The sequence below is a fragment of the Pelobates fuscus genome, chromosome 7, assembly GCF_036172605.1.
Source record: "Pelobates fuscus isolate aPelFus1 chromosome 7, aPelFus1.pri, whole genome shotgun sequence".
NCBI classification, from domain to species: Eukaryota; Metazoa; Chordata; class Amphibia; order Anura; family Pelobatidae; genus Pelobates; species Pelobates fuscus.
The window spans coordinates 209,587,359-209,613,223 of record NC_086323.1 but is presented as its reverse complement, the minus strand read 5'-3'; the positions used below and the strand labels follow the sequence as shown (position 1 = coordinate 209,613,223).

At 44.1% G+C, this 25,865-nt stretch overlaps 1 protein-coding gene across 3 annotated transcripts in view; it reads right to left on the bottom strand.

The window, feature by feature from the left end:
* DDR2 (discoidin domain receptor tyrosine kinase 2) overlaps window positions 1-25,865 on the bottom strand; it is a 288,811-nt gene that overhangs the window by 42,854 nt on the left and 220,092 nt on the right. For all 3 annotated transcript variants that reach the window (XM_063427125.1, XM_063427126.1, XM_063427127.1), the window contains 2 exons: window positions 8,489-8,717; window positions 5,906-6,129 (listed from right to left, as the gene is read on the bottom strand). In XM_063427125.1, the coding sequence (XP_063283195.1) occupies window positions 5,906-6,129; window positions 8,489-8,717 (453 nt within the window). The remainder of the gene's footprint in view (window positions 1-5,905; window positions 6,130-8,488; window positions 8,718-25,865) is intronic.

The window sequence follows — 25,865 nt, the reverse complement described above, 5'->3', positions numbered from 1 at the left end:
ATATGATTGGCAATGTGCACTGGAACAGTTCTGCAGAGCACACACTGTAGGCCTGACAGAGCCGCTTGAAGGACACTGACTGGCTGCTATTAGATTACACTGGAAACCTTTTTTCTTTGTAAAAGCACGCTACAGAGACACCAGATATGAGTGGCAACTGTCAAAGTACGCTGGCACAGGTCTGCAGAGCACACGCTGAAGGAGGCCTGACACCCAGACGCTTGCAGACAACTAACTGCTCTTCTATTACAGTGAATTTTTTATTTTTTTTAAATCTAAAGCTTAAGCTATTGTCACAACAGATATGAGTGGTTGTACTGACTGTGCAAATGGGCACAGCATCCAGCCTGACACAGAAGATGGCAGGCAGGCAACTGCTCTTCTATTACAGTGAAAAAAATATATATTTTTTTAAATCTAAAGCTTAAGCTATTGTCACAACAGATATGAGTGGTGGCACTGACTGTGCAAATGGGCACAGCATCCAGCCTGACACAGAAGATGGCAGGCAGGCAACTGCTCTTCTATTACAGTGAAAAAATATATATTTTTTTTAAATCTAAAGCTTAAGCTATTGTAAAAACAGATATGAGTGGTGGCACTGGGCAAGTGGGCACAGTATCCACTGTGAACCTCACACAGAAGCTGGCAGGCAGGCAACTGCAATTACATTACACAGGAAAAAAAAAAAAAAAAAAAAAGCAGCCTGATGTTCTAGCCCTAAAAAGGGCTTTTTGGGGTGCTGTCCTTACAGCAGAGATCAGATGAGTCCTTCAGGATTGTAGTGGACACTGAATACCCTAGCCTAGCTATCAATTTCCCTATCTAATCAGCAGCAGCTAAACTTTCCCTCCTCTCACTAAGCATGCAGCTTCAGAATGAATCGAAAATGGATGCTGGGAGGGAGGTTGGAGGGTGTGGAAGGGATGGAGTGCTGCTGATTGGCTGTAATGTGTCTGCTGACCGAGAGGCACAGGGTCAAAGTTTGCTCAATGATGACGAATAGGGGCGGATCGAACCGTGCATGTGTCCGCCCGCCGCGGCGAACGCGAACACGCTAAGTTCGCCGGGAACTATTCGCCGGCGAACAGTTTGGTACATCACTACTCTTAGCACAGCTTGATCCATTTAGCAGTGTTTCAACAATCTGTATACAGAAACTACTGTATAGCCCCAGCATATTATTTATAACAATGTAAACCTGCTGTATTAAATCTGGATCAAGGATCCACAGGAGCACTTGTTACCAGAACAGGCCGTCCTCTGCTACACAGAGTATTTTAATCTTTTGGGGGACAGTGTTACACCATAATCACAAACAGCATATCCCTTAGAATTGTTTTTATTTTTTTAAACATACAAGACAAAGGACCGTTTGTGAATCAGAAGCACCCATGATTTCAATAGAACGTCTGATTCAAAACAGTACAAATATACAAACAGTTTCAACAGCCACACCAGTTACCTTAGCAACAGCACCACGCGGCACAGTTGCTAGACCAAACACACACACACACGAAAACACGCAGAGAATTCTCGTACATACAGTGATATCACGACGTCTCACTCACAAAGATTTACCAAACACTAGATACTTATCTCTGTAACTATAAATCAAACCCTACAATTATCCACACTATAAATCAACTTTTAACTAACCGACTATATCACATTCTAGTAACCTCATCTTTACAATCAGTGGTTATGGTATGGTTAGCAAGTGGTTATAATACAGTTTTAAAGTCACAGATCAGTTAGTAACAGTTATGGTGTAATGCATGTAACATAAGACAACAGTTTTTAGTAATTTTTACACGTCAGTAGTTATGGTATGTCAGTGGTTATGGTACATGTCAGTGGTTATGGTACCGTGCGCTATTTTACACTATACACTTAATTTACACGTCTGCTAAACGGCAGAACTCAAGCTTTCTAGCAGGACATACAATTCACCAATTCACCAACTACAGTATATTTAACAACATTTACAAAATTTACACCCTAGATACGCTAGTCAAGACAGGACACTGGTGTCCGGCCTGAACTATTTACACCAAAATTCAGCCTGACCCAAACCACAGTATTAGACGGGCTGGCTACAGAGCGTCTAATTTCCAATAAGCGGTGCGCCTTCGATTCTTCCTTCCAGAGGGAAGGGGCAGATTCCATACAACCAAACCAAATACAAACCCCTTGTGGGCCTACCGCTCTAACGGTATTAATCTTACCTCTTCGTTCCTGAACCAGGGCTCACACTCATCGATGGGGCACCCCGGTACTCACTGCGCAGAAGCCGATGATCTCCTGGACAAAAGGCCAGTGGCGCCGAGACGAAAGGAGGTCCACACAGAAGTTCAGGGGTGCTGCCGTGGAGAACGTTGGTAAAGATCTACCGTCTCACGTCTCTGTCTCAGCTTCCATGCGATGAGGTTCCCGGACCCAATGCGCCAGAGATGTAAACGTGGAAGCGTGCAGAAGCCAAACACAGAGAGATGGACACAGGTATTCAGGAAGTAAGAGGCCTTTATTCATGTACCAATCGGGTCTCAAACTGAACTTGTGTTCAAAAGGTATGATCCCAGAACACATGGAGTACATTCCTTATATAGCACTATAGCTCCTCCCATAAATAGCTACACCCACACATACCCTTAACCAATCAATGAATAAAGTCTGGACTTGCTCATCTGGTCTAACCACTTGGCTCATCCGAAACAAAGGAGAAGGGAGTGTGATTTCAGTTCCTACATTCCTGCACATGCTCAGTACATTGATGCTAGTATCTTAGCTACGTGTAACTAACTGATACTACAAACACATGTACCTACATATGCCACGTGTCAATCTTGGCCTACTAAACTTTTATTTTACTGGAATTCCATCACAGTACCTTGTGTATGATTGGTTACTCTATAATTTTCTGTGGGTGTCTCCCTTGCATGGGAGAGATGCATAAAAGCAGGGTATGTGGAATAAAACATCAGTTCTGCTCCTAATACTGTGTGTCGTTCAGTTATTGGGAAAGGTGATGGGATATTCCTGGATTATTTGATGTACTACTGATGCTGTTTTTCTTGGGTTAACTACTTGTTCCTGAGCCACTCTTGGATTACCAGCGGAGATAGTCTTTGTGGAATAAGCGCTACAGCTATAGTGTCCTCCTCCCCTAAGGACATAAGGGTAGTATAGCAAAGAGATATAGCTTTTTTGTGTGGAAGTTTCCCTTTAAACCTTTGCACAAAAGGTGGTCTAAGAGCATTTTCCTGTATATTGGGTAGTACTGTATTCATAATATGTTTGATGCGCAGGTATGTAAATAGTTCCTGGGATGGCAAAGAATATGTTTCCTGAAGCTCGGGGAACGGCTTAATGCCTGCTTCTTGTATAAATCACCCACGCATCGAACCCCATATATTATCCAAGTATCTAAGCATAAATCCGTGGTATACGAGGCACTAACCTGAATTGGTGCCACACATAACAGGGCCTTAGCAACTTCCAGTTTAGATACGGCCTGTTCCCATGTATTTAAAAGTAGTTTTGTAGGGGGCAGCATAGTACCAGACTATGCCTGTCAAACCTGGGCAACCCATAGAGCCTTTTCTACTGCGGGTCGGCTAAAAATAATAAAACATCATCCGCAAAAAGCGCCACTTTCATTTCACCTGCCGGTGTATGTAAGCCCTTTATTTTATTTTGTGTTTTAATATGTTGTACCAAGGGTTCTAGGCATAATATAAAGTTTAGGGGAGAAACGGGGCAACCTTGCCTAGTTCCATTAGTAATATTGAACAGAGTAGATAGAAAACCTGAGCTGTAAACGTTCGCTGATGGATGGGTATAAAGAACTAAGATACTATCTAAAAAAGAAGGAGGAAAGCCCATCTTAGCCAATACCTCTCTCATATACATCCAATTTAGGCGATCAAATGCCTTTTCGGCGTCCAAAGCTAGCACTAAGTCTTGTTATTATTATCACGGGCCCAGTTTAGTAAATTCAAAAAATGTCTGGTATTTTCCCCTGGATTAGGGGGATTAAGGTGATATGGTGAGTGTGGAAGAGCAAGGGCAGGTAATTGTGGCATGGATGGAGGGGGTGAGAGCGACAAGATGTTTGAGCGAGGCTGGGTGAAGGAGGAATGACAGCATGTGGGGGTTGACAGTGTGTGTGTGTTAGAGGGTGACAGTGTGTGTGGGGGGTGACTGTATGCATTTATTACAGAGTGTTGGAGGCTGTCAATATGGGGTGCAAGTGTGTGAAAGTGTAACAGGGTGAGGGAGCAGTGTGGAGGAATGTGACAGTTTAGGGGGCAGGGTGTGGGTGGGTGACAGTGAGGAGGAAGATGACAGTGTTGGGTGGCAGTGTGGAGGAAGGTGAGAGTGTGTGGGGACAGGGTGTTCTGGAGACAGTGTAGAGGGGGCAGGGTGTGTGACAGCATGAGGGGGCAGGGTGTGTGCTCATGTGGACAGCAGAATGTGTGGGAGAGATTTTGGGGATGCAGTGTGTGTGACAGTGTGGGGGCAATGTGTGTGACAGTGGGGGGGCAGTGTGTGTGGGAGGCATTGGGGGGCATTTTGTGTGAGAGACTGTGTGGGGACATAGTGCGTGGGAGACAGTGTAGGGGGCAATGTTTGGGACAGAGTGTGTGGAAGTCAGAGTGGGGTGCAGGGTGTGTGGGAGTCGGTGTGGGGGGCAGTGTGTATGACGACGTGGGGTGCAGGGTGTGTGGGAGCAGTGTGGAGGAAGGTGACAGTGTGTGGGGACAGGGTGTGTTGGAGACAGTGTAGAGGGGGCAGGGTGTGTGACAGCATGAGGGGGCAGGGTGTGTGACTATGTGGACGGCAGAATGTGTGGGAGAGATTTTGGGGACGCAGTGTGTGTGACAGTGTGGGGGCAATGTGTGTGACAGTGGGGGGGCAGTGTGTGTGGGGGGCATTGGGGGGCATTTTGTGTGAGAGACTGTGTGGGGACAGAGTGTGTGGAAGTCAGAGTGGGGTGCAGGGTGTGTGGGAGTCGGTGTGGGGGGCAGTGTGTATGACAACGTGGGGTGCAGGGTGTGTGGGAGCAGTGTGTGTGACAGTGAGAGAGTCAGTGGAGGAGGCAGAGTGTGTGGGAGACAGTGTGGGTGTGAGCATATGTGGTGGTCAGTGTGGGGGCAGGGCAGTGTGGGTGGCAGAGTATGTGGGTGGCAGGGTATGTGGGTGGCAGGGTCTGTGTGTGGCGGGGCAGGGTATGTGGGTGGCGGGGCATGTGGGTGGCAGGTCAGTGTGGGTGGCAGGGCAGTGTGACAGTGTGGGGGCAATGTGTGCGACAGTGGGGGGGGGCAGTGTGTGTGTGTGACAGTGGGGGGCATTTTGTGTGAGAGACTGTGTGGGGACAGAGTGTGTATATGGGTGGCAGGGCAGTGTGGAGGCAGGGTATGTGGGTGGCAGGGCATAGAAATACCTTTTTGTTAATTCCCTGGTGGTCCAGTGGCAGCAATCCCTGGTGGTCCGGTGGGATGACTTTTCTGTCTGCAGCTCCGCTCCACAAGAGCTGCAGGCTTCGTTCTCACGAGCGCCTGTCAGAGGCTGCCGTGGTAACCTCGGCAATGCTCTGTGTGCTCGCGAGAACCATTTATGTGATCTGCAGCTCTGAACTCAGCAGAGCTGCAGATCAGATGCTGGCTCTCTCTGTGGGCAGACCAGGTGGAGGGGCCACCCGACGGCATACTGGGCAAGCCGCCGGATCCCCTCTCACTGTCGGGTCCTCAGTCATGGACCGAAGATCCGACAGTTTAGTCTGCCCTAGAACGCCTAATTAGAGAGCCGCCTCTGTGTGTAAGTTTAATATTACAGGCAAATTACATTCAAAAACAAGCTATATATTATTTTTTATCAAAGAAAAACAATGAAACGTACTGACCTCTCCAAACTGACCTTCCCCCAGTTTCTCTTTGAAGGTTAGATGATTTCTTGGAAACTCTTCAACAGCCACCTCTTTACCAGTCAGGAGGTCCATCGTTATGGCCGGGACGGAGTATGTGTTTCCACCGGTCACTCCTTGTAAATTCACTATATCTGCCTCCGCGTAATGTGGCACGCTATCTGCACCAGCACCCAAAAGGTTTTTTCCAACACAACTAAGTTCTGTGGGGAAAAACAATACTTTTTTCAACATGGAAGATCAGTATAGCCCAGAATTTCACAATATTCTAACATGTTTACTGTCTGGTTAAATAATACATATTGTAACGGTTTCTGACTTAAATTGGATATGGTACGTGAGACAGTAGTCACAGTCACTGAGAATGGAAGACAGACAATATATGTAGGTCCCTATCTTCCTCTTTTGTTTTGTCACCCTGTGCCCAGTATTAGTGCAGAGTATGTTTAATGTATTGCTTGTCTATGTCTCTCCCCCTCCCCCTTTTACCTGTCCTATTGTTTCTCCAGCAGGGCATTGTCCCAGGGACACTGCCAGACCAGTTAAACTAGCTGCTTTGTCCCTCCTCAACCTCCCGTCAGCCCTTGCTATTGTCTGGCCCCACCCTTCCTTGTACTATAGTAATCTTTTTACCCTATTGTATGTAAATTAGGTTGTTGGGGGCTTAAAAATGTGTTTTCTATATCTAATTAAGGAGTTGCTGTGTTAACCTTCACCATGTGTCGTCTGTTGTTTGGGGAAAGGGATATAATCAATCTGCTGATGGAAAGGGTGTCAAGGGCTGGAAAAGGCCCTCAGTGATCCCAGACAAGCCTCGGCGACTGGATATGAAGTGCTCCAGATTCCCTGATAAGTAAGTGGTAGCAGACCTGGTGTTGGTACTCAGTTGGAGTACTGGATACAGTGGGTTATAGAGTTATATAGAGTTAACAACATAACCTGAGCACAGCCAGGAGCTTTGTGTCTGAGATAAGCCTTGCAGTGCAGGGCTTAGCTTATTGGCTGACACTCTCACAACGAGCTAGCCCTGCACTGCAGAGTTTGGCTTACAGGAGTCATGAAAGGGCCTTCCAGCTTTCTTGTGGAAGCAGAGACCAGGCAAAAAGTAAAACAGTTCATAAATACTTACCGTGGGGGACACCTAGGCACCCCTGGTACTTTAACTATTACAGCAAACTATGGAGCATGGAGTGTTCTTTTAAGGCAGTGACAGGTACTGACATCTGCCTCTTTTGTTATGCAAATTGGATCTAGGAGGTTTACTGCCATTATTACTAATGCTAAAGGACTGTGTTTCCAGCAATGTGCACCAATGGTTACTCAAAGGATTTACTCAGAGTGAGCCATTGTTGTTTGGGAGGGACATATGTAGGGTTGGTACATGAGTGGTGCATTTAATGCTTGTTTTATTGATATTGTTCATGTTAGTAGTGAATGCCCATCTCCCTTACACTATATACTGAGTCAGTTATCATTGCAGAGCATTCAGTTCTAGGAATTAATGACTACACTCTAATGGCCGTTAGCTTAAGGAACTGCCAACAGGCCCTTAACCCCTTAAGGACACATGACATGTGTGACATGTCATGATTCCCGTTTATTCCAGAAGTTTGGTCCTTAAGGCGTTAAAGCCCCAATCTCTCTCTATATTACAGAGGTGCAGAATCCATAACCATATCGGAAGCCACCTGGCCAGGAAGGGGTTATATATGATTATGTACCAAAGGTTAATCACCAGCAGCAAAGAAAGATACCCTGTAGATTAAGAACTTAAACTTTAGAGATTAATCTTATCTTAATGACCAATAGATGGGAAGATACACAGAAGAGATAAAGTGCTTCTTTTGCTATGGGTTTTGGAGATGTCATGAAACACAAAAAAGACCAAATCTTTAATGGTTTATTGTCGAGATATAATCTTTCACTAACCATGTTTTACTGTCAACTACCATTTATATCACATGGTGAATTTTTTTTTGTAGAAATACATTTTGTTCCACGGCAAATGGAGAGTCGGTTCCCTGTAGAATGTGAAAACACTTCATTCGTCGAGGATCCTCAGAGGCTGCAGTAATTGCTCAGTCTCAGCAGTGTCACACTCTCCCCTCCATCTCCACGGTCACATTGATTGTGCTATTTTGTTTGCAATAATGTTTTACATAAAATGTTCGATATTTATATTTTTGTCCAATTTGAACATGTGCTGTACTTTGCATGTTTCTGATCTCTTTTTGAATCTTTGCTTCCCTGAATATCTCCAGCAGGGCTGGGGAAAGACTATTTATCACAACTAAAATAGGTAGGTAGGATGTTATCTTTGTAGAGAAAGAAATCGTTCACTATAAATACATGGTAAAAATCTTAAAATAGCTTTGAGACAACATGACAGAGTTTAAACACGACCCTAAGAGAAAATAATTTTGCTTTCAATAAATTGAAGCATCTTTTTGTGACATTTTATTTTTATTCAAACATTTTGCCAGAAGGTTTTCTAAGCTCAACACACCAAAATAAAGCAGTTTGTACCCTAATATAACCCAAAGGTATCAACTCTGGTCTTACCGGTTTCCTCTTCTCCCAGTGCTTGGACCTTGAACTCCGGTAACTTCCGTACTAGCCGCATCGGCTCCTGGTAATCTGGTCCCAGTGGGAATATCCTATCATAGGTGGAGTTAGACTCCTGCTCACTGGCTGAGACCGAATCATGGCGGCGGTTGTTATTGTACATGCTGGAATCACTCGGGATTGAGAGGCTAACCGTCAGCTCTTCATCCAACATCCGTCGGGATGCCTGAGAAATAGGAAGTATGAAGAGTAGAAATGCTGCTGAATTAATGGGTTTAATGTGATCCTTTATATCTTTTTTAATCAATGATGTAAAGGTGACATTTGTGAATGGAATGCATCGCGTCATTTATATAGAGACACGTTTCCTAGCCCCTCACAATGTTAGTCTATTCATAGATTATTTTATTCATTATTATCATTTCGATTTATATAGCGTCAACATATTCTGCCGTGCTGTACAGTCGGTGGACTAAAAAACAAATTGTTGTTCTGCAGTTCCTGATTTCTGGTATTTATCCCATTGTGAGAATTCCCAGCACTTTGTAGATCTATAGACACAACGCTAAAATTAACAGTAAAATGCGATTTTAAAAAACACCCCAAAGTGTATTGTCACCCTTACACTTAATAAACGTAATACAAACCACATAAAAGGTGAAAAACACACACAATGATAATAGTTGCCTCTTGGTTTAAAAACCTATATGACATAAAAAAGAAATATCAAGTGATTCTTCTACAGGTGCAGATGTACATCAAAATGTACAATATGATATATATTCATATATGCTTTTTAGATTAAGTGTTTATAGGTTTAGCTATTGTTTCTTTAAAGATGGATATGCATTTTCTGTTTTATGCCCTTATCCAACATGTCTGCCTTAAGGACTGTTCCCAGCCGAACCGGGGGTGACGCTAATTGACTGCGATATGGACGGCAGGGGTTTGCGTTACTTCCATTGTTGTAGGACGTTAAAGTGGAAGTGGCATGTAAAGTCTTGACTTGCGGTACTTAGCCACGTCACTTCCATATTTTGGGAAGGTTTTACCCGAATGGACCTATGACGGAACGGATGCGTTATAATGGTAGAGGCGGTCGGAAGTGTGACCTCCAAACTGGGTAAAAAACCTATTCCCAGTAATAGATGATGAGTGTGACACCACTTTGGGACTAGCAATGACATACATCTCCAAATTATACTAATACTCTCCATATTGTGAATGGCTACTTTCTGTTTCCATGTATGGAATAAAGGCTTTCCCCGATCAATTTACTTTGGGTGTGGTTTCCGATTAGGGTTAGTAGGAAGGGTATATCATAGAATAAAATGGTACCAATATAGATATTGTGACAGAACCATCCGTCTGTCTATTTTTGGTGGATTCGTCTATTTTATTCCCGTCCGTGTAAATGACTGTTTCCAATCTCATAGCCATACGAATGACTGTTTGCAATGAATAAAGCTACTGAACGGATGGCCACCCAGAAGAGAAGTGTGCTGCTGGTTAACCTTTTGATCCCAATTAGAACGTTGTGGTTAACCGCAGACACTTCTCAATTAAACCGACTTCCGTTTGTATGTCGACCATGAGGCAGCGGCCATTTTAAACCATACGAAAGCCCAGCGGTGTTTGGCTCTGATTCCATGGAACTAAAAACGGACACTCTTTCTGCCGAACACCGCTGAAACCATGGGTCACCTGGCTGTCTCGACAAACCCGTACGAAGACCGGCTGTTCGGGAGTTTTACCGTCGACGAAAAGTACTTAACCCAGATAGCCTTCCCATGGAGTCAATCGCCTGCCGAAAGACTGTAAGAACTTTGACTCCATGGCGATTGAACTATACGTATGGGATCTGAGCGCTATTCGTCAATAATGTGCCCTCAGATTCCGGCTATCTGGGGATATGTGATGTGGGTGTGAAATGTACAGTTATTATAAAGTTATGTATTTTTATGTACTTTCTGGTTTTATATTTAAAATGGCGATGGGTCTTTGTCCTGGAGATAATTGTATTTCTTCCCAATTATCTCCAGGGCAGGGAGGAGGGAACCATATTGCATTGTGGGAAAAGTCTGTGACTGTATGTCTGGAATGTCCTCCTGTACTTCTGTAATTTCAGTCTTCCATTTGGTCCCCTAGGGGAGTGTCCACCAAGTGGGAGACCCGCATAAATACGGGTGGGTAGCCCACAGTAAAGCCAGATCCTGTTTGACCCTCAATACGGAGCTTCTGTCTCGTTATTGGGGGGATTTATTATTTACGCTTAGAGACTGCTTATTGGAAACGTATGCCGCTTGGTGGATGTCATGGTTCGGCTAGTAGCGGCAGTTCGTGAAGTTCTGTTCGGGAACCGGAGTCCCTTCACGGATCCCGTTCGGGAGATTACCGCTTCCCCTGGTTATGGTTCGTGGATTACAATTTATACGAACGGAGAATTGATACGATGAGAAGGGAAGGTGAACTAAACGGCGCTTTTACTTACAGACACTGAGGGTGTCTTAACAGATATCATTACCTTTATACTAGTTACTCAATATGCAAAACTAAAATCATAATCCCTGACTTCCTGACTGTAGGTAAGTTAAAAAGTAAAGACATATATTAAACTACCTGATGACTAAATAAACACACAACTACATATACTATTTACAACAATTTACAAATGCATCTGGCAAGATGTACATATTTACAACCTATCCAAAAGATATATACATAAATATTTACAAAATTTATAATGGTATATAGAGATACCAGAGATATCGACACTGTAGCGGAGAGCCGATCTTGCACAGCTATTCTCCACTAGAGATTCCAGTGAGGCTCAGGAACAAGGTGATGTTAAGTCCATAGGCAAGGTTTCCAGCAGGTAAAGTAATACAGCAGTATCCCCATCGCAATCCCAATAACTGGACGACACACAGTTTCAGGAGTAGACTGACAAGCTTTATTCCACAGTTCCTTATAAAGCCCTCTCCCATGCAAGGGAGGAGGTTCTATCACTTAAGACATTATCCAATCTCTAAGTAGTAACCTCCCACAGATCTCCTCCCCTCCTCTAGCATCATAATCCCCTTATTGTGTACACAGTTTTCCCCGAGTTTTGGATGTACCCTAAATACTTGGGGTACATCCACAAATCCAACATCCCCAGATAGCTCTATTCTGGGGGACCAACATACTTAAAAATTAGCCCATTCGGATGAATGGTTCGTGAGATATGGGGTTCCAAAGATTTGACCGACCGCATGGGTAAAGTATCCGAAAACAGTTCCATGCATTTTGGCCCTGCGGTCGGTCACAAACAAGGGAATGAAAACAGGCGAATTGCCTGTGTTATAGAGCCTGGAGAGGGTTTGAATGAATTCCCTTGTTTATGGGGCTCTTTCTACCGAACGGCGGGTCATTCGGTAGTTTCCATACGAATTTCTGGAAGTATGGAGGTCTCAGCGGTGTTTGCCTAGTCAAGTGTCCGATTTTAGTTCCAGACACTCGACGGCAAAACACCGCTGTTCGGTAGTTTAAGATGGCCGCCGCCACGTGTTTGTTTCCCGAATGGCGGCCACCCAGAGGACAAAGACCACACTGCACTGATTGCCAATTACCTGTTTGCAACATTGTTGCAAACGGTAATTGGAGGCACACTCATTCCTGGGTGGTCTGGTTGTTCGGTAGTTTCATTCCCTTGTTTTATTTGAATGATTCTACCGAACAACTAGAGGAATACAATTCTTTACATACATTTAACTGTCATTATACCCGGATACCATGCTTTCTATACATGTACATACACATTAAACCAGCCATATGACCAAATACACTTATTCTCATACATGTCGTGGGACAGCCCGGTACCAATCCGCTACAGACACAGACCAAAATGAACTGACTTATCAGACTTTTTAACTTTTTAACTTACCTACAGTCAGGAAGTCAGGGATTATGATTTTAGTTTTGCATATTGAGTAACTAGTATAAAGGTAATGATATCTATATTGGTACCATTTTATTCTATCATACAATTATGGTCCTTATAACCCGGACCTATAATATGAGATGGATATATTTATGTGGAGTATGGTACTTTTTTATATCTATAAATGCCACATTATGCTAGAGATCTCATATGCATAATCACACACAATATAGTTATTGATACTTCTATACTGTGGTGGAATCTCGGTACAAATAAATTTAGTAAGCCGAGATTGCCACGTGGTATGTGCATATGTATATGCTGATGTATCGGTCGGTTGGTTGCACGTGGCAACGATACAATCAGTAGTGTAAGGAGCATGTGTAGGAATACAGGATATACGAGTATTCCCCTCCTCCATTGTGCTGGGCAAGCCATGTGGTCAAACAGGAATTTAGTCTCTATTCTGTTGATTGGGTAAGAGTACGTGTAGGTTGAACTGATTATAGGAGGAGCTATATGTCTGTATAGGGTGCCTACACTGTACGATCAGGACTCAGATTTTAGCTGTTTTTGGTGACATTAGTCCCTCTGAGTCCCGGTCGGTGAATCGAATAAAGATCTCTTCCTTCCTGAAGAAACCTGTGTCCATCTCTCTGTGCTTGGCTTCCGTCAGTTTCTCCGGTATCAATACTTTATAAGCTGTGGATCATGCCTGTCTCCATAGGCTTTGTATTATGCTTTGTTAGTCCTTGATACTCTGGGCACGCCCACATTTTGGACGGACGCATTGTGGCATATAGACTGCCTTTTGGTGTAGATACGCCCATATGATGACACTTAGGGGCGTACCTGTGAGACCACATGGTCGGCTGTTTGAGTGTGGTAGACTGCGTGTTAGCTCCGCCCCTACGTATACCACGTGGGCGGAGACACAACACGGAAGTAGCAGCACAGGATTAAACACACGTGTGGATTATACTCCCCTGACTTAGATTGGCTGCCGGTAGGATTAACACACGGGCACTTAAGGTATTTAAGAGACATTATTGTGAGTAGTAAGTTGGCCCCTGACGAAGATGCACTCTCGAAGCACCGAAACGCGCGTTGGGCATTTGCCAATATTTACACTGGGCACTGAATGGCACCCTAGCACTATGAATTGCACTTAGCACATTTTTTTCAGTTTTCTTTTCTGTATATTCCTATGCCTGTCTAGTTAGTTTACCAGGGAGAGAGGCTTTGTAAATTATATTGGCAGCCTACTTTTGACTGACCATTTGATTCTATTATCTTTTTTTCCTTCTCTCTGAGAATTTCTTTCTAGGAGTAACACTATACTTTTACTTTCAGTATATATGTAAGGTCTGTTGTTCTGCAAAGTATTTACCTTAATATGCATTGATTTTATGCAAATTCACTTTTGTGTTTGCATATATACTTAGCAGATACCTCTACCATTTACTTCATATTATTTATATACAGGAGTTCTGTGGGACATTGCATTTAGGATGCTATTATGTGGAGTATAGATTTCTATATAAATACCCCTTCCTATTTAGTATATGCACATTTTCTATTAAAGCTGTTATATAGGAATAAGGGTATATATCAGTATATACGACATATTGCCAGTTTGTGTTTATCCTACATGCATCCTTGGCAGAGGGCATAAGGAATATCAGTATTGAGTGTATACCAACTTTATATTTCTTACTAGTTTGTCTCTACCCTGGTATTTGTTAGCCAGTTTATTTTTCCACGCTACATTACTATATATTATTTCCAGGTAATGCAGACAGACTGGGGATTGTTACATATCCAAAGTCCGCCTGCGTTCATTCTTCTTCTTTTTTCTGTGGCAATTTCTATTTGGGGTTAAGCCCCATTGAGACCCCTGGAGTCTCCCTTGGGTACCTTAGACCCTGTTGTATAGGTGTGCCCTCCCTGTCTTCTATGGGGTTGGAACACACAGATACACACATCGTCTTAATAGTCTTTTGTTTTTTTGTGTATTTAAACTTATCCATATATATCGGCATGTACGATCTTGTACTCCTACACCTGGACAAGGCAGGTGTACTTTGTGGACCTGTTTTTAGACTAGGGATGGACACAACTGTTGACATACGCCCTGGCGTTGGAGCGTGTCTGCTTGGCACAATGGTCAAGGTCCAGCGTGACTCTGTGGATAACTGTCCTGGTATGTTTTGCATTCCCCCTGTGTCAATGTCTAGTGACTGTTTTGCTTTATACTCTTGGGTGAGACTGGGGGTTAATCTTGGGCTGATACTGGGACTTGTGCCCGTCAGGTGCTGTCCTATTTTGAGGTCACCCGGTTTTGTGATTACTCCCAGTGTTAAGCAAAGGAGAGAAGAAACAGGATGTAGAAAGAAAGTAGGGAAAGGTAAGGAGGAGACAAGGACAGAGTAGCGGATGCTACTGATTGAGTGGATGGGGTGGATCCTCGGTGCGAGGTATTGTAGATTCTTCTCTTGACATTTTTGGTGGTTTTTGTTCGGTAACAAATTGCTGGTGTATTTGCCCTTTGGTCTCAGGGCGGAGGCTGGTGTCCGTGGTCTTCTGTGTGTGTGTGTGTGTGTGTGTGGGACTCTGGAGGTTCTGGCTGTTAGTGTCGCATGCTATCTTGTCTTTCCACCCATGTCTCCCACATATCCCAGACCTCTAGTCTCTTGTTGGACCTTTCTGAGCTCATGTGGGCCATTTTTTAAATATATATTCTTTATTTTTGCAGTGCGAATAATGACAAACGGGCCCTTGGTGCCACGACAGCAGTCCAGGGCTAAACATTAATATACATTTACAACGTGGCTAACTGAAGATCTGCACATTTTTTTTTAAAGTGTGAGTGATGTAGCTATTGATCTAAGAGGGTGTGGGTGTTTAACAAAGCATATGATGTGCGTCTGTTGAGTCTGGCATACTGATTGTAGGAAAAAATCTGGTATTAGTTGCAGACAGTGTGCATAAAATTAAGCATATGTAGCGAAACTCGTGTTACAAATCTGCTAATGAGGTTTCCCGCTTGTGTATAATATGAGAGACTCGTTGTCGGTCTAGTAGGTAAGTTTTACGGCGTTAATCCGATGCGCTAGGTCTATTGTTGAGGCTAGGGGTGCAATGTCTGGCTAAGACATTGCTTGTGCCGTTCAGCGGGTGTTCCATCGGGAGTGGGGGGGTATTAGTGTGCGGTCAGGTAGCCGCTCTTCGGGAGTGTGGGTGTTTTGAGAGTGCAACCTAGTGTATACAATATTGAGGAGAACATATTTGTACAACTAATTGTAACTTAGGGTTACTGTGAGTATTTAGGCATAACGTGGCATTGACAAGAGTTCAAGTCTTCCGCGGAACGAATGCGATCACTTTCGCTGGGTCCCAGCATAGGGTTGCAGTTTCGCCTCTTTGAGGTCCGTCTGGAGGCAGTGAGTCCATCGGCAGTCCTAGCGTGGGCAGTATGGTCAATGCTTCAGTGATGTCGTGGACTGTGTGTCGTGTTTCTCCGTGGAGGATCAGTAGGGTTCTCGTCAGCCGCCAGCGGTATTGGATGCCTTTCTGCCGGAGGAGAGTAGTGAACGGTCTGAGGGATCTCCGCCATGCCAGGGTACCTCCTGACAGATCTGAGTAGAAGGTAAGTTGCATTCCTTCAAAGTTGTAAGGATCCTGGTTCTTGAGGGCTGCGAGCATTGCTGCTTTGAATCTCCCATTGTGAAAGTGAACTATTTTGTCTCGCGGGCCTGCTGCAGGAGCCTTTGGCGCTTTTAGGATGTGAAAACAATCTTCCAGGGACATAGATTTGGCCTGTTTTGGGGATAGCAACGCCACCATGAGGCGCCTCAGCATATGTGGTAGTTCCTCTGTGAGTATGGCCTCCAGAACGCCCCTGATTTTCAGTTTATTTTTGCGTCTCAGGTCTTCAAACATCACGATTCTGGTATCATATGTTTCATTCTGCTTTTGGAGCCCCAGGATTGTTTGTTGCATTGAGGCCATTTGTTGTGCATGTTCCCCTGTAGTAGCTTCCACAGTTCTGAGCCGGCCTGTCAGGCCCCGGTGGTCTGCGCGTAGGTTTGCCATATCTACCAGGATATTGTGTTGTAAGTCTGTCAGCAGGTTTTTAAGCACCGCTGTTGTTACCGGTTCCTTGTCTGGGCTATCCTGTTTTGCGGCTAATGTCGGTCTCGCCGGCATTTCGTCCTCGTCTTCTTCCAGAGACAGTTCGTCGGACAGGTCTGAATAGGCCTCAGGGTAGTCTGCCATTTTGGGCCTGCTGTGCCTGTCTTAGGAGTACGCCAATATCGTGGCCCATTCGGGGTTTGTCGGGCTTTATCTTGTCCCGTATTTACAAAAAGGTAGACCTAGGTGGAGAAGAGGAACCTCCTCAACCCCAAACCTGATCCACCCAATAGGAAATCCCTCCCTTCGGTAATGCTTCACGATAAAACTTAACGTTTATTGTAATTTGTCAAAATAAAATATATATGTGTAAACACCAACAAAAATAAAAAGTGAAAGAAAGTTGGTAAGAAAAAAGTATAAAATAATGATAAGGAGAGCCACAAAAATAACTGTGGGTGTAGACCATAATCTGTAATATATATATTAGGTCCTCCCAAAAACACCCCAGATAAAACTCCAGCAAGTAGGCTCAATAGCCAGATAGGGTGAGATATAGAGAGAGGAGCTCAAAAATAGGTATAAAAACCTGGTGCACTTGGTAACAATATTGGAAACAAATTGTATCAAGTGCACATAGTTGCTCAATTGCTCTTAAATCCCTGTGTTGTGGGATCAAGTACACATTGTTGCTCAGTTGTAAAGTCCCTATGTTGTGGGATATTTTACTAAATCGTGCTACCACTGGAAAGCAATAGAGGTAAATGAGCTGACCCAGCTGAATGATCAAGCTGGAGCATTAGAAGTCCCTTCTCTCAAAGGATTCCTCTCCCAGACCCCAGAATGCCTGTTGGGTGTGGACCATAATCTATAATATATATAGTCCTCCCAGAAAAAACACACCCCAGATAGGATTCCAGCAAATGGGCTCAATAGCCAAAATAGGATGAGATATGGAGAGAAGAGCTCAGAATAGGTATAAAAACCTGGTGTACCTGGTAACAATGTTGGAAACAAATTGTATCAAGTGCACATTATTGCTCCGTTGCTCTTAAATCCCTGTTTGTGGGGATATTATATCAAGTGCACATTGTTGCCCCATAGCTTTAGAATCCCTGTGTTTTGGGATGTTAAATTGTAACTTATAACTTTAATTTTAACGTTTTGTCACTAAAAAGCAGTGGAGCTAAATTGCAGACTTGTCACAGCTGAATGCTCGAACATTGGAAGCCCCTTCTCTCGAGGGATCCACCTCCCAAACCCCCAGATCACACGAAAAGAGCTGAGCATCCAAAGCTCCTCTCTATAGAATAAATTGATTAATTCGACATCCTCAGCCCCCAGATTCATAAATCTATAGCTCGCTGGAATCTTAAATATGTGGCTTCTCCTGACTAAACTAACCTAACGCGCGTTTCAGCGCCTTGATGCGCCTTCGTCAGAGGTATAGTGTCAGTCTGTCCCTCGTGCGGCTCTTTTATATAGGAGTACCGGGTCGGAAAACAGTGGGCGTGTCAAAGAAATGTTCGCGCCAAAAAGTTCCGTTCAAGTGGGTGCCGCCCCCTTGTGAACGTCACCGGATGATTGGCAGGGATTCTAAAGGACCTCCCTGGTGCACTGTCGTCTAAACGTTCAATTCATATTGAACAAGTTGACGATCTGTGTCATTTTTTATCTAGTGGATCAGACAAAGATTAGTCTGTATCCACTCTTAGTCTGAATGGTCCAGCTAATAATCCTCTTTGCACAAAATTTATGATTAGAGGAGCTTAGTCCATGATGTATACACATATGCACATTAGTGATGCATCAGTGATATAAAAGTATATATTTGTACATACATATATGCAAGTGTGGTATAAATGGCAGATAAATTGTTTACATGATCCAAGTCCTTATTTAAAGGGGCAGGATCTAAAAAATCTATGCATCCATGTCTGAATATATGTAAGAGTAAAAACGGATCCATGCTATATTTGTCTAGGAGCACAAGATCTGTGTACTGGTTATTTAAAGGGACGGGACAAGACGAAAACTTACTGTACATACATATCTTCGTCTGTGTATAAATAGAAATGTCCTTTAGTTCTTTAGCAATGTTTCCTTAAATATAGATATTGTATCACTAGTTCACTTCTGTGATTAAGGGGCCGAGGGACATTAAAAACCAAACTTAAACACACAAATAACTAAAGTATTTACACAGATTGTTATATATACATATATACAGTTTAAGTAATTTGCATTACTACTGATGTTGAATATTATCTACTGTGAAACTCATTCTAATTTTCAATGAAGGGCGTGAATGTAAACCCTTCATTTAGTCCGTTCGGGGCCAGTGTATTGAATTTGTAGATCCAATAGCATTCTCTCTTGAGAAGAGTACGGTCCAGGTCGCCTCCTCTGCGTCCTAGCTGGATCTTCTCTATACCCGCAAACTTGATCCCTCGTGTGTCACCTTGGTGTTCATTTCTAACATGTCTAGAGATTGGGGTGTCTCTAAAATTCCTAACTGAATGTATGTGTTCCATAACTCGCCTCTTGAAGGGGCGAATAGTTTTCCCCACATATCTGAGGCCACACACACATATCAGTAGGTATACAATCCCCTTCGTATTACAATTAAAAAATTGTTTGATCTGACATGTTGATTGGTCAATCAAGTCTGGGAGAACTTTAGAATCTTTTAACATATAATGGCAGGCCACACACTTGCCACATTGGTAAGTTCCCTGCACGGAGAGCCAGTTAGTGTTGCCCCTTTTTGTAGATAAGTGACTAGGAACCAACACTTCTTTTAGATTTTTGCCTCTTCGTGCAGTGAGGGAGACAAAAGGAGTCACTACTCCCTTAAGTTGGGGGTCTTGGGAAATCAAAGGCCAGAATCTGCCTAGTATTCGTTTGGTCTGGTCCCATCCAGAGTCAAACGTAACCACACAGCGAATAGGTTCCTGCTTTGTTGGTGCTACTTTATCTTTTAGGAGATCTTCTCTATCACTTAAAAGTGCCCTTTGATATGCTTTTTTGAGGCAACGATTGGGATATCCCCTCTCTTTGAACCTAGCTCTGAGGAGTTTGGCTTGGTTGATGAATTCATCCATAGTTGAACAATTCCTCCTCAAGCGTAGGTATTGACCAACCGGGATGCCTTTTTTCAAAGTTATTGGGTGGTGACTTTCCCATCTTAGCATCGTATTTGTTGAGGTGGCCTTTCTAAACAGAGTGGTGTCAATTCTTGACTCTTTAGAGATATTGACAGTGCAATCTAGGAAGTTAAGTGTAGAGCCACCAATTTCCATTGTGAGTTTTAAGTTCAGCTCATTAGTGTTCAGTTTCTCTACAAATAACCTGAAGGCGTCCTCCGTGCCCGTCCAGACAACGAGGACATCATCCATATACCTCTTCCAAAGGAAGATGTGTCTTGTGAACTCCACATTGATCTCTGAGAAAACCACATTCTCTTCCCACCACCCCAGGTGCAGGTTGGCATATGATGGAGCACAAGACGTGCCCATAGCTGTACCCTGCACCTGGTGGTAGAGCTGGCCATTAAAGAGAAAGAAGTTGTGGGTTAACACAAACCTCAGCAACTCTATTACGAATCGCGTGTGGTGCTCGTGTCTCAGTCCCCGTGTATCTAGGCAGCATTTAGTGTGTGCCAGTCCCAGGGTGTGGGGGATTGAGGAGTACAGGGCCTCTACATCGAGGCTACACAGAAGTGCACCTCTAGGTAGATTGAGAGACGTTAGGCACTTCAATGTGTCCTTTGTATCTCTCAAGTAGGACGGTAGTTTTTCCACAAATGGTCTAAGTATTTTGTCAAGATAATAACTAGCCCTACTTGTTAGATTATTTGACCCTGACACAATCGGTCTAGCTGTTAATTGAGTATATTTTTTGTGCACCTTGGGTAGGCAGTAGAACGTAGACACAACCGGATTTTTAGTATAGATGTAGGCATGTTCTCTCCTACCCAGTATGCCGTCATCAAATGCTGAGTCCAAGACACATTTAAGATCTGACAGAAATTTGATGGAGGGATCAGAGCTCAATGTACGGTAAGTTGTATCATCCTTGAGTATGTTGTTTGCAAGCTGAATATAGTGCGCTCTGTTTAAAACAACAATGTTCCCCCCTTTAGGAATCTATTTGAGTTTGTCTACCATTTTACATACTGATTCAACGAACATATCTATATTTTTGAAGTCTTTGATGTTCGGTGTGAATTTACTTCTAGGGCCCAAGTCTGTGTAGGGGTATGGGGAGGTCTCATCATTTTCTTCCAACAAAGATACAAGGTCATTCAAACATTGAAATTCTCTGACACTGAAGCCCAATTCTCGGGGGGTACCGGGACAAACGATAAACCCTTCCTTGGAACCTCGACCCCATGTACGATCTTGTACTCCTACACCTGGACAAGGCAGGTGTACTTTGTGGACCTGTTTTTAGACTAGGGATGGACACAACTGTTGACATACGCCCTGGCGTTGGAGCGTGTCTGCTTGGCACAATGGTCAAGGTCCAGCGTGACTCTGTGGATAACTGTCCTGGTATGTTTTGCATTCCCCCTGTGTCAATGTCTAGTGACTGTTTTGCTTTATACTCTTGGGTGAGACTGGGGGTTAATCTTGGGCTGATACTGGGACTTGTGCCCGTCAGGTGCTGTCCTATTTTGAGGTCACCCGGTTTTGTGATTACTCCCAGTGTTAAGCAAAGGAGAGAAGAAACAGGATGTAGAAAGAAAGTAGGGAAAGGTAAGGAGGAGACAAGGACAGAGTAGCGGATGCTACTGATTGAGTGGATGGGGTGGATCCTCGGTGCGAGGTATTGTAGATTCTTCTCTTGACATTTTTGGTGGTTTTTGTTCGGTAACAAATTGCTGGTGTATTTGCCCTTTGGTCTCAGGGCGGAGGCTGGTGTCCGTGGTCTTCTGTGTGTGTGTGTGTGTGTGGGACTCTGGAGGTTCTGGCTGTTAGTGTCGCATGCTATCTTGTCTTTCCACCCATGTCTCCCACATATCCCATACCTCTAGTCTCTTGTTGGACCTTTCTGAGCTCATGTGGGCCATTTTTTAAATATATATTCTTTATTTTTGCAGTGCGAATAATGACAAACGGGCCCTTGGTGCCACGACAGCAGTCCAGGGCTAAACATTAATATACATTTACAACGTGGCTAACTGAAGATCTGCACATTTTTTTTTAAAGTGTGAGTGATGTAGCTATTGATCTAAGAGGGTGTGGGTGTTTAACAAAGCATATGATGTGCGTCTGTTGAGTCTGGCATACTGATTGTAGGAAAAAATCTGGTATTAGTTGCAGACAGTGTGCATAAAATTAAGCATATGTAGCGAAACTCGTGTTACAAATCTGCTAATGAGGTTTCCCGCTTGTGTATAATATGAGAGACTCGTTGTTGGTCTAGTAGGTCAGTTTTACGGCGTTAATCCGATGCGCTCGGTCTATTGTTGAGGCTAGGGGTGCAATGTCTGGCTAAGACATTGCTTGTGCCGTTCAGCGGGTGTTCCATCGGGAGTGGGGGGGTATTAGTGTGCGGTCAGGTAGTCGCTCTTCGGGAGTGTGGGTGTTTTGAGAGTGCAACCTAGTGTATACAATATTGAGGAGAACATATTTGTACAACTAATTGTAACTTAGGGTTACTGTGAGTATTTAGGCATAACGTGGCATTGACAAGAGTTCAAGTCTTCCGCGGAACGAATGCGATCACTTTCGCTGGGTCCCAGCATAGGGTTGCAGTTTCGCCTCTTTGAGGTCCGTCTGGAGGCAGTGAGTCCATCGGCAGTCCTAGCGTGGGCAGTATGGTCAATGCTTCAGTGATGTCGTGGACTGTGTGTCGTGTTTCTCCGTGGAGGATCAGTAGGGTTCTCGTCAGCCGCCAGCGGTATTGGATGCCTTTCTGCCGGAGGAGAGTAGTGAACGGTCTGAGGGATCTCCGCCATGCCAGGGTACCTCCTGACAGATCTGAGTAGAAGGTAAGTTGCATTCCTTCAAAGTTGTAAGGATCCTGGTTCTTGAGGGCTGCGAGCATTGCTGCTTTGAATCTCCCATTGTGAAAGTGAACTATTTTGTCTCGCGGGCCTGCTGCAGGAGCCTTTGGCGCTTTTAGGATGTGAAAACAATCTTCCAGGGACATAGATTTGGCCTGTTTTGGGGATAGCAACGCCACCATGAGGCGCCTCAGCATATGTGGTAGTTCCTCTGTGAGTATGGCCTCCAGAACGCCCCTGATTTTCAGGTTATTTTTGCGTCTCAGGTCTTCAAACATCACGAATCTGGTATCATATGTTTCATTCTGCTTTTGGAGCCCCAGGATTGTTTGTTGCATTGAGGCCATTTGTTGTGCATGTTCCCCTGTAGTAGCTTCCACAGTTCTGAGCCGGCCTGTCAGGCCCCGGTGGTCTGCGCGTAGGTTTGCCATATCTACCAGGATATTGTGTTGTAAGTCTGTCAGCAGGTTTTTAAGCACCGCTGTTGTTACCGGTTCCTTGTCTGGGCTATCCTGTTTTGCGGCTAATGTCGGTCTCGCCGGCATTTCGTCCTCGTCTTCTTCCAGAGACAGTTCGTCGGACAGGTCTGAATAGGCCTCAGGGTAGTCTGCCATTTTGGGCCTGCTGTGCCTGTCTTAGGAGTACGCCAATATCGTGGCCCATTCGGGGTTTGTCGGGCTTTATCTTGTCCCGGTCGGTTAAAGCTGCGGGTAAAGTGGCGAAATCTCTTGCGGTATCTCAGAGGTCTGGGACCATGCGGCCATTCAGTTCAAATGCTTGGTCATGCCCCTGTGGGCCATTTTTTCGTATTGCCCATTGATGGTTACCTGGTTAATCAACTCGCCCAGTGTGGCGGTGCTCGTGGATTTCCCCTTCATAGCCAGCAGTAAGTTGGCAGCGATCAGTATGTGAAATGCTATCGTCCCCTGCATTTTGTTCATATGTTCCGGGAACATAAATAATAGAAAAAACTCTGCAGAGGCCTGCCTTGGGGTGTATAGGATTTCTGAGATTAGTTTGGCGATCATATCCCAGTGGGGTTTAATCATTTTGCACTACCACCAGATGTGGAACATCGTTCCCTTTTCTGATGCGCACCTCCAGCATTTGTCTGAGGTATTAGGGAACATATGCGCCAGTCTGGCCGGTGCAAGATACCATCTAGTAGCAATTTTCCTAATCATCTCCACATGTGAGTTACATTTCGTGAGGGATCTGTGTATCGTGAAGGCCCTGGTCCAGGCAGTGTCTGAAATTTCCCTACCTATGTCCTTCTCCCACTCTTTGGTGTGTTTGGGCAACTGGGTTTTCGCGTCCCACAACAGCGTGTCGTAGCAAACTGAGATACCCTTCGTATTTGGAATTAGGCTTATGCACATCTTCTCTATTACGGAAACGTGTTGGACCATGGGCAGCTTAGGTGACCTAGTTTGTTTGACGTGTCGTAGTAAAGATTGCATTTGCAGGTATGGCAGATAAGTCTATAATGAAGAAAGCGCACTGAATGCTGTGGTAGTGCCCCTTAAAAAAAGAGACTACCCAGCAAGCTGGTAAGATGACAGTTCAATATTGATATGAGCCTAATCTATCTTAAGATTAGGAGTCCAGTGGATAGGGGCGAACTAGGGGAACAAAAAATAGGAAAAAACAGCAATAAATAGTACTAGAAATTGTGGATACAATGCAAGAAAAAGTATCTCGAAATCAACAGTGTTACACTGAAACTTTATTAACTGCTTATAGAGAGAGATACACTTGCCACTATGTATCCACATATACTTCTGTATCCTATAAATGATTGGAAAGTCTGTCCCTGGTATGCAAATGAATACTTTGTTCAGAGTGCTATTCCCAGGGAAGTATGAGACAGTAAACCCCTAGACAGTATGGTCCCTTAAAGATAAAACTCGTGCAGTCTATACATGTAACAATGAGAGGCACGGTATTCAATAGGGAGAGGAAAAAAGAGAAAACGTTTAGCCAATACTGATGCACAGTAGTTAAGTGAAAGAGAAAATGTCTAATGACAAACACAGGTAGCGATGAAGGTAAATTATAACGAGAAAAAATCTCTCTTTGATAACACAAATAGATCGCTAGACTGCTGTGATTCCCTTGACTTCTAGTATGATCCCTTAAAGATATAAATCGTGCAGTCTATACATGTAACAATGAGAGGCACAGTATTCAATAGGGAGAAGAAGAAAGAAAAAACGTTTGGCAAATACTGATGCACAGTAGTGAAGTAAAAGGGAAGATGTCTACTGACAAACACAGGCAGCGATAATAGTAAGGTGTAACGAGAAAAAATCTCTCTTGGGTAACACAAATCGATCGCTAAACTGCTTAAATTCCCTTTGCTTCTGCTAATAAACACCTTCGTGGGTGTTCTAACGCTAGATCGCTAAACTAAATACTGTTCCTATCAGTGGTATCGGACTCCAAACCAAAATTAAATGATCAATGAGAATGGTTAACAAAAATTAAACATAACGAAAAATGTGCAGAGAGGGGTTTCCCTTAGTGCATATTAGGTGGTGCACGTGAAGTGTCAAAGTGCCGTGAATGGGAATACCCCCCGTCTGATGAAAGTTGTAGGTGTGCTGAAGTTGGGAATAGGCAGTCAGGCTCCTTCCCGTCCATACTTGATGTAGGTATATTAGGCCCCTGTCTTCCCAACCCCTGCTGTCAAATGTTGGGATGAAGTGTTCAAAGCATCTGAGCGGTGTGGCCAGAGACACCGGAGACCAGGAGGAGAACTTGGCCGCGTGGCCGTCTCACGCTTTCAACATCGTGGACGTGGTGGGTAGGGTGTCGCGCATTTTGGGGTGCAATGCTCTAGGTATCCACAGTACATAGTGAATCCCCTCGGGCAGGGACCAATGGGACTCGATCTCCACCCATCGAGAACCAGCTTTGGAGTTGTGTGCTCCTATTGCATGATTAAGTAGTGTAGCTAGGTAGTAATTGCGTATCTCAGGCCTCCCCACTTCCTGGAGGTGGTCTTAGGGATTCAGGATTTCCGACGGCCTGTGATACACCTATCTGTGTCTCTGTAATTGGGTGAAATAAGACTTTGACACCTCTACAGGCAGCGAGTGGAATAAAACTAAAGAGCCTCCATTTTGTTTAAATGTACATGGGGATTTAGGCCAGAGCGCAGGTAATGTTCTCTTTGTTTTAAGCGAGCGGAATAAGAACTGCAGTTTGGGGAGTAACATCATTTTAAATGCTACAATTCTGCTCAACCAGGACAGAAATTTACCTTTCCATTTGTCCATAGTGGAGCTGATCTCTGAGACTAT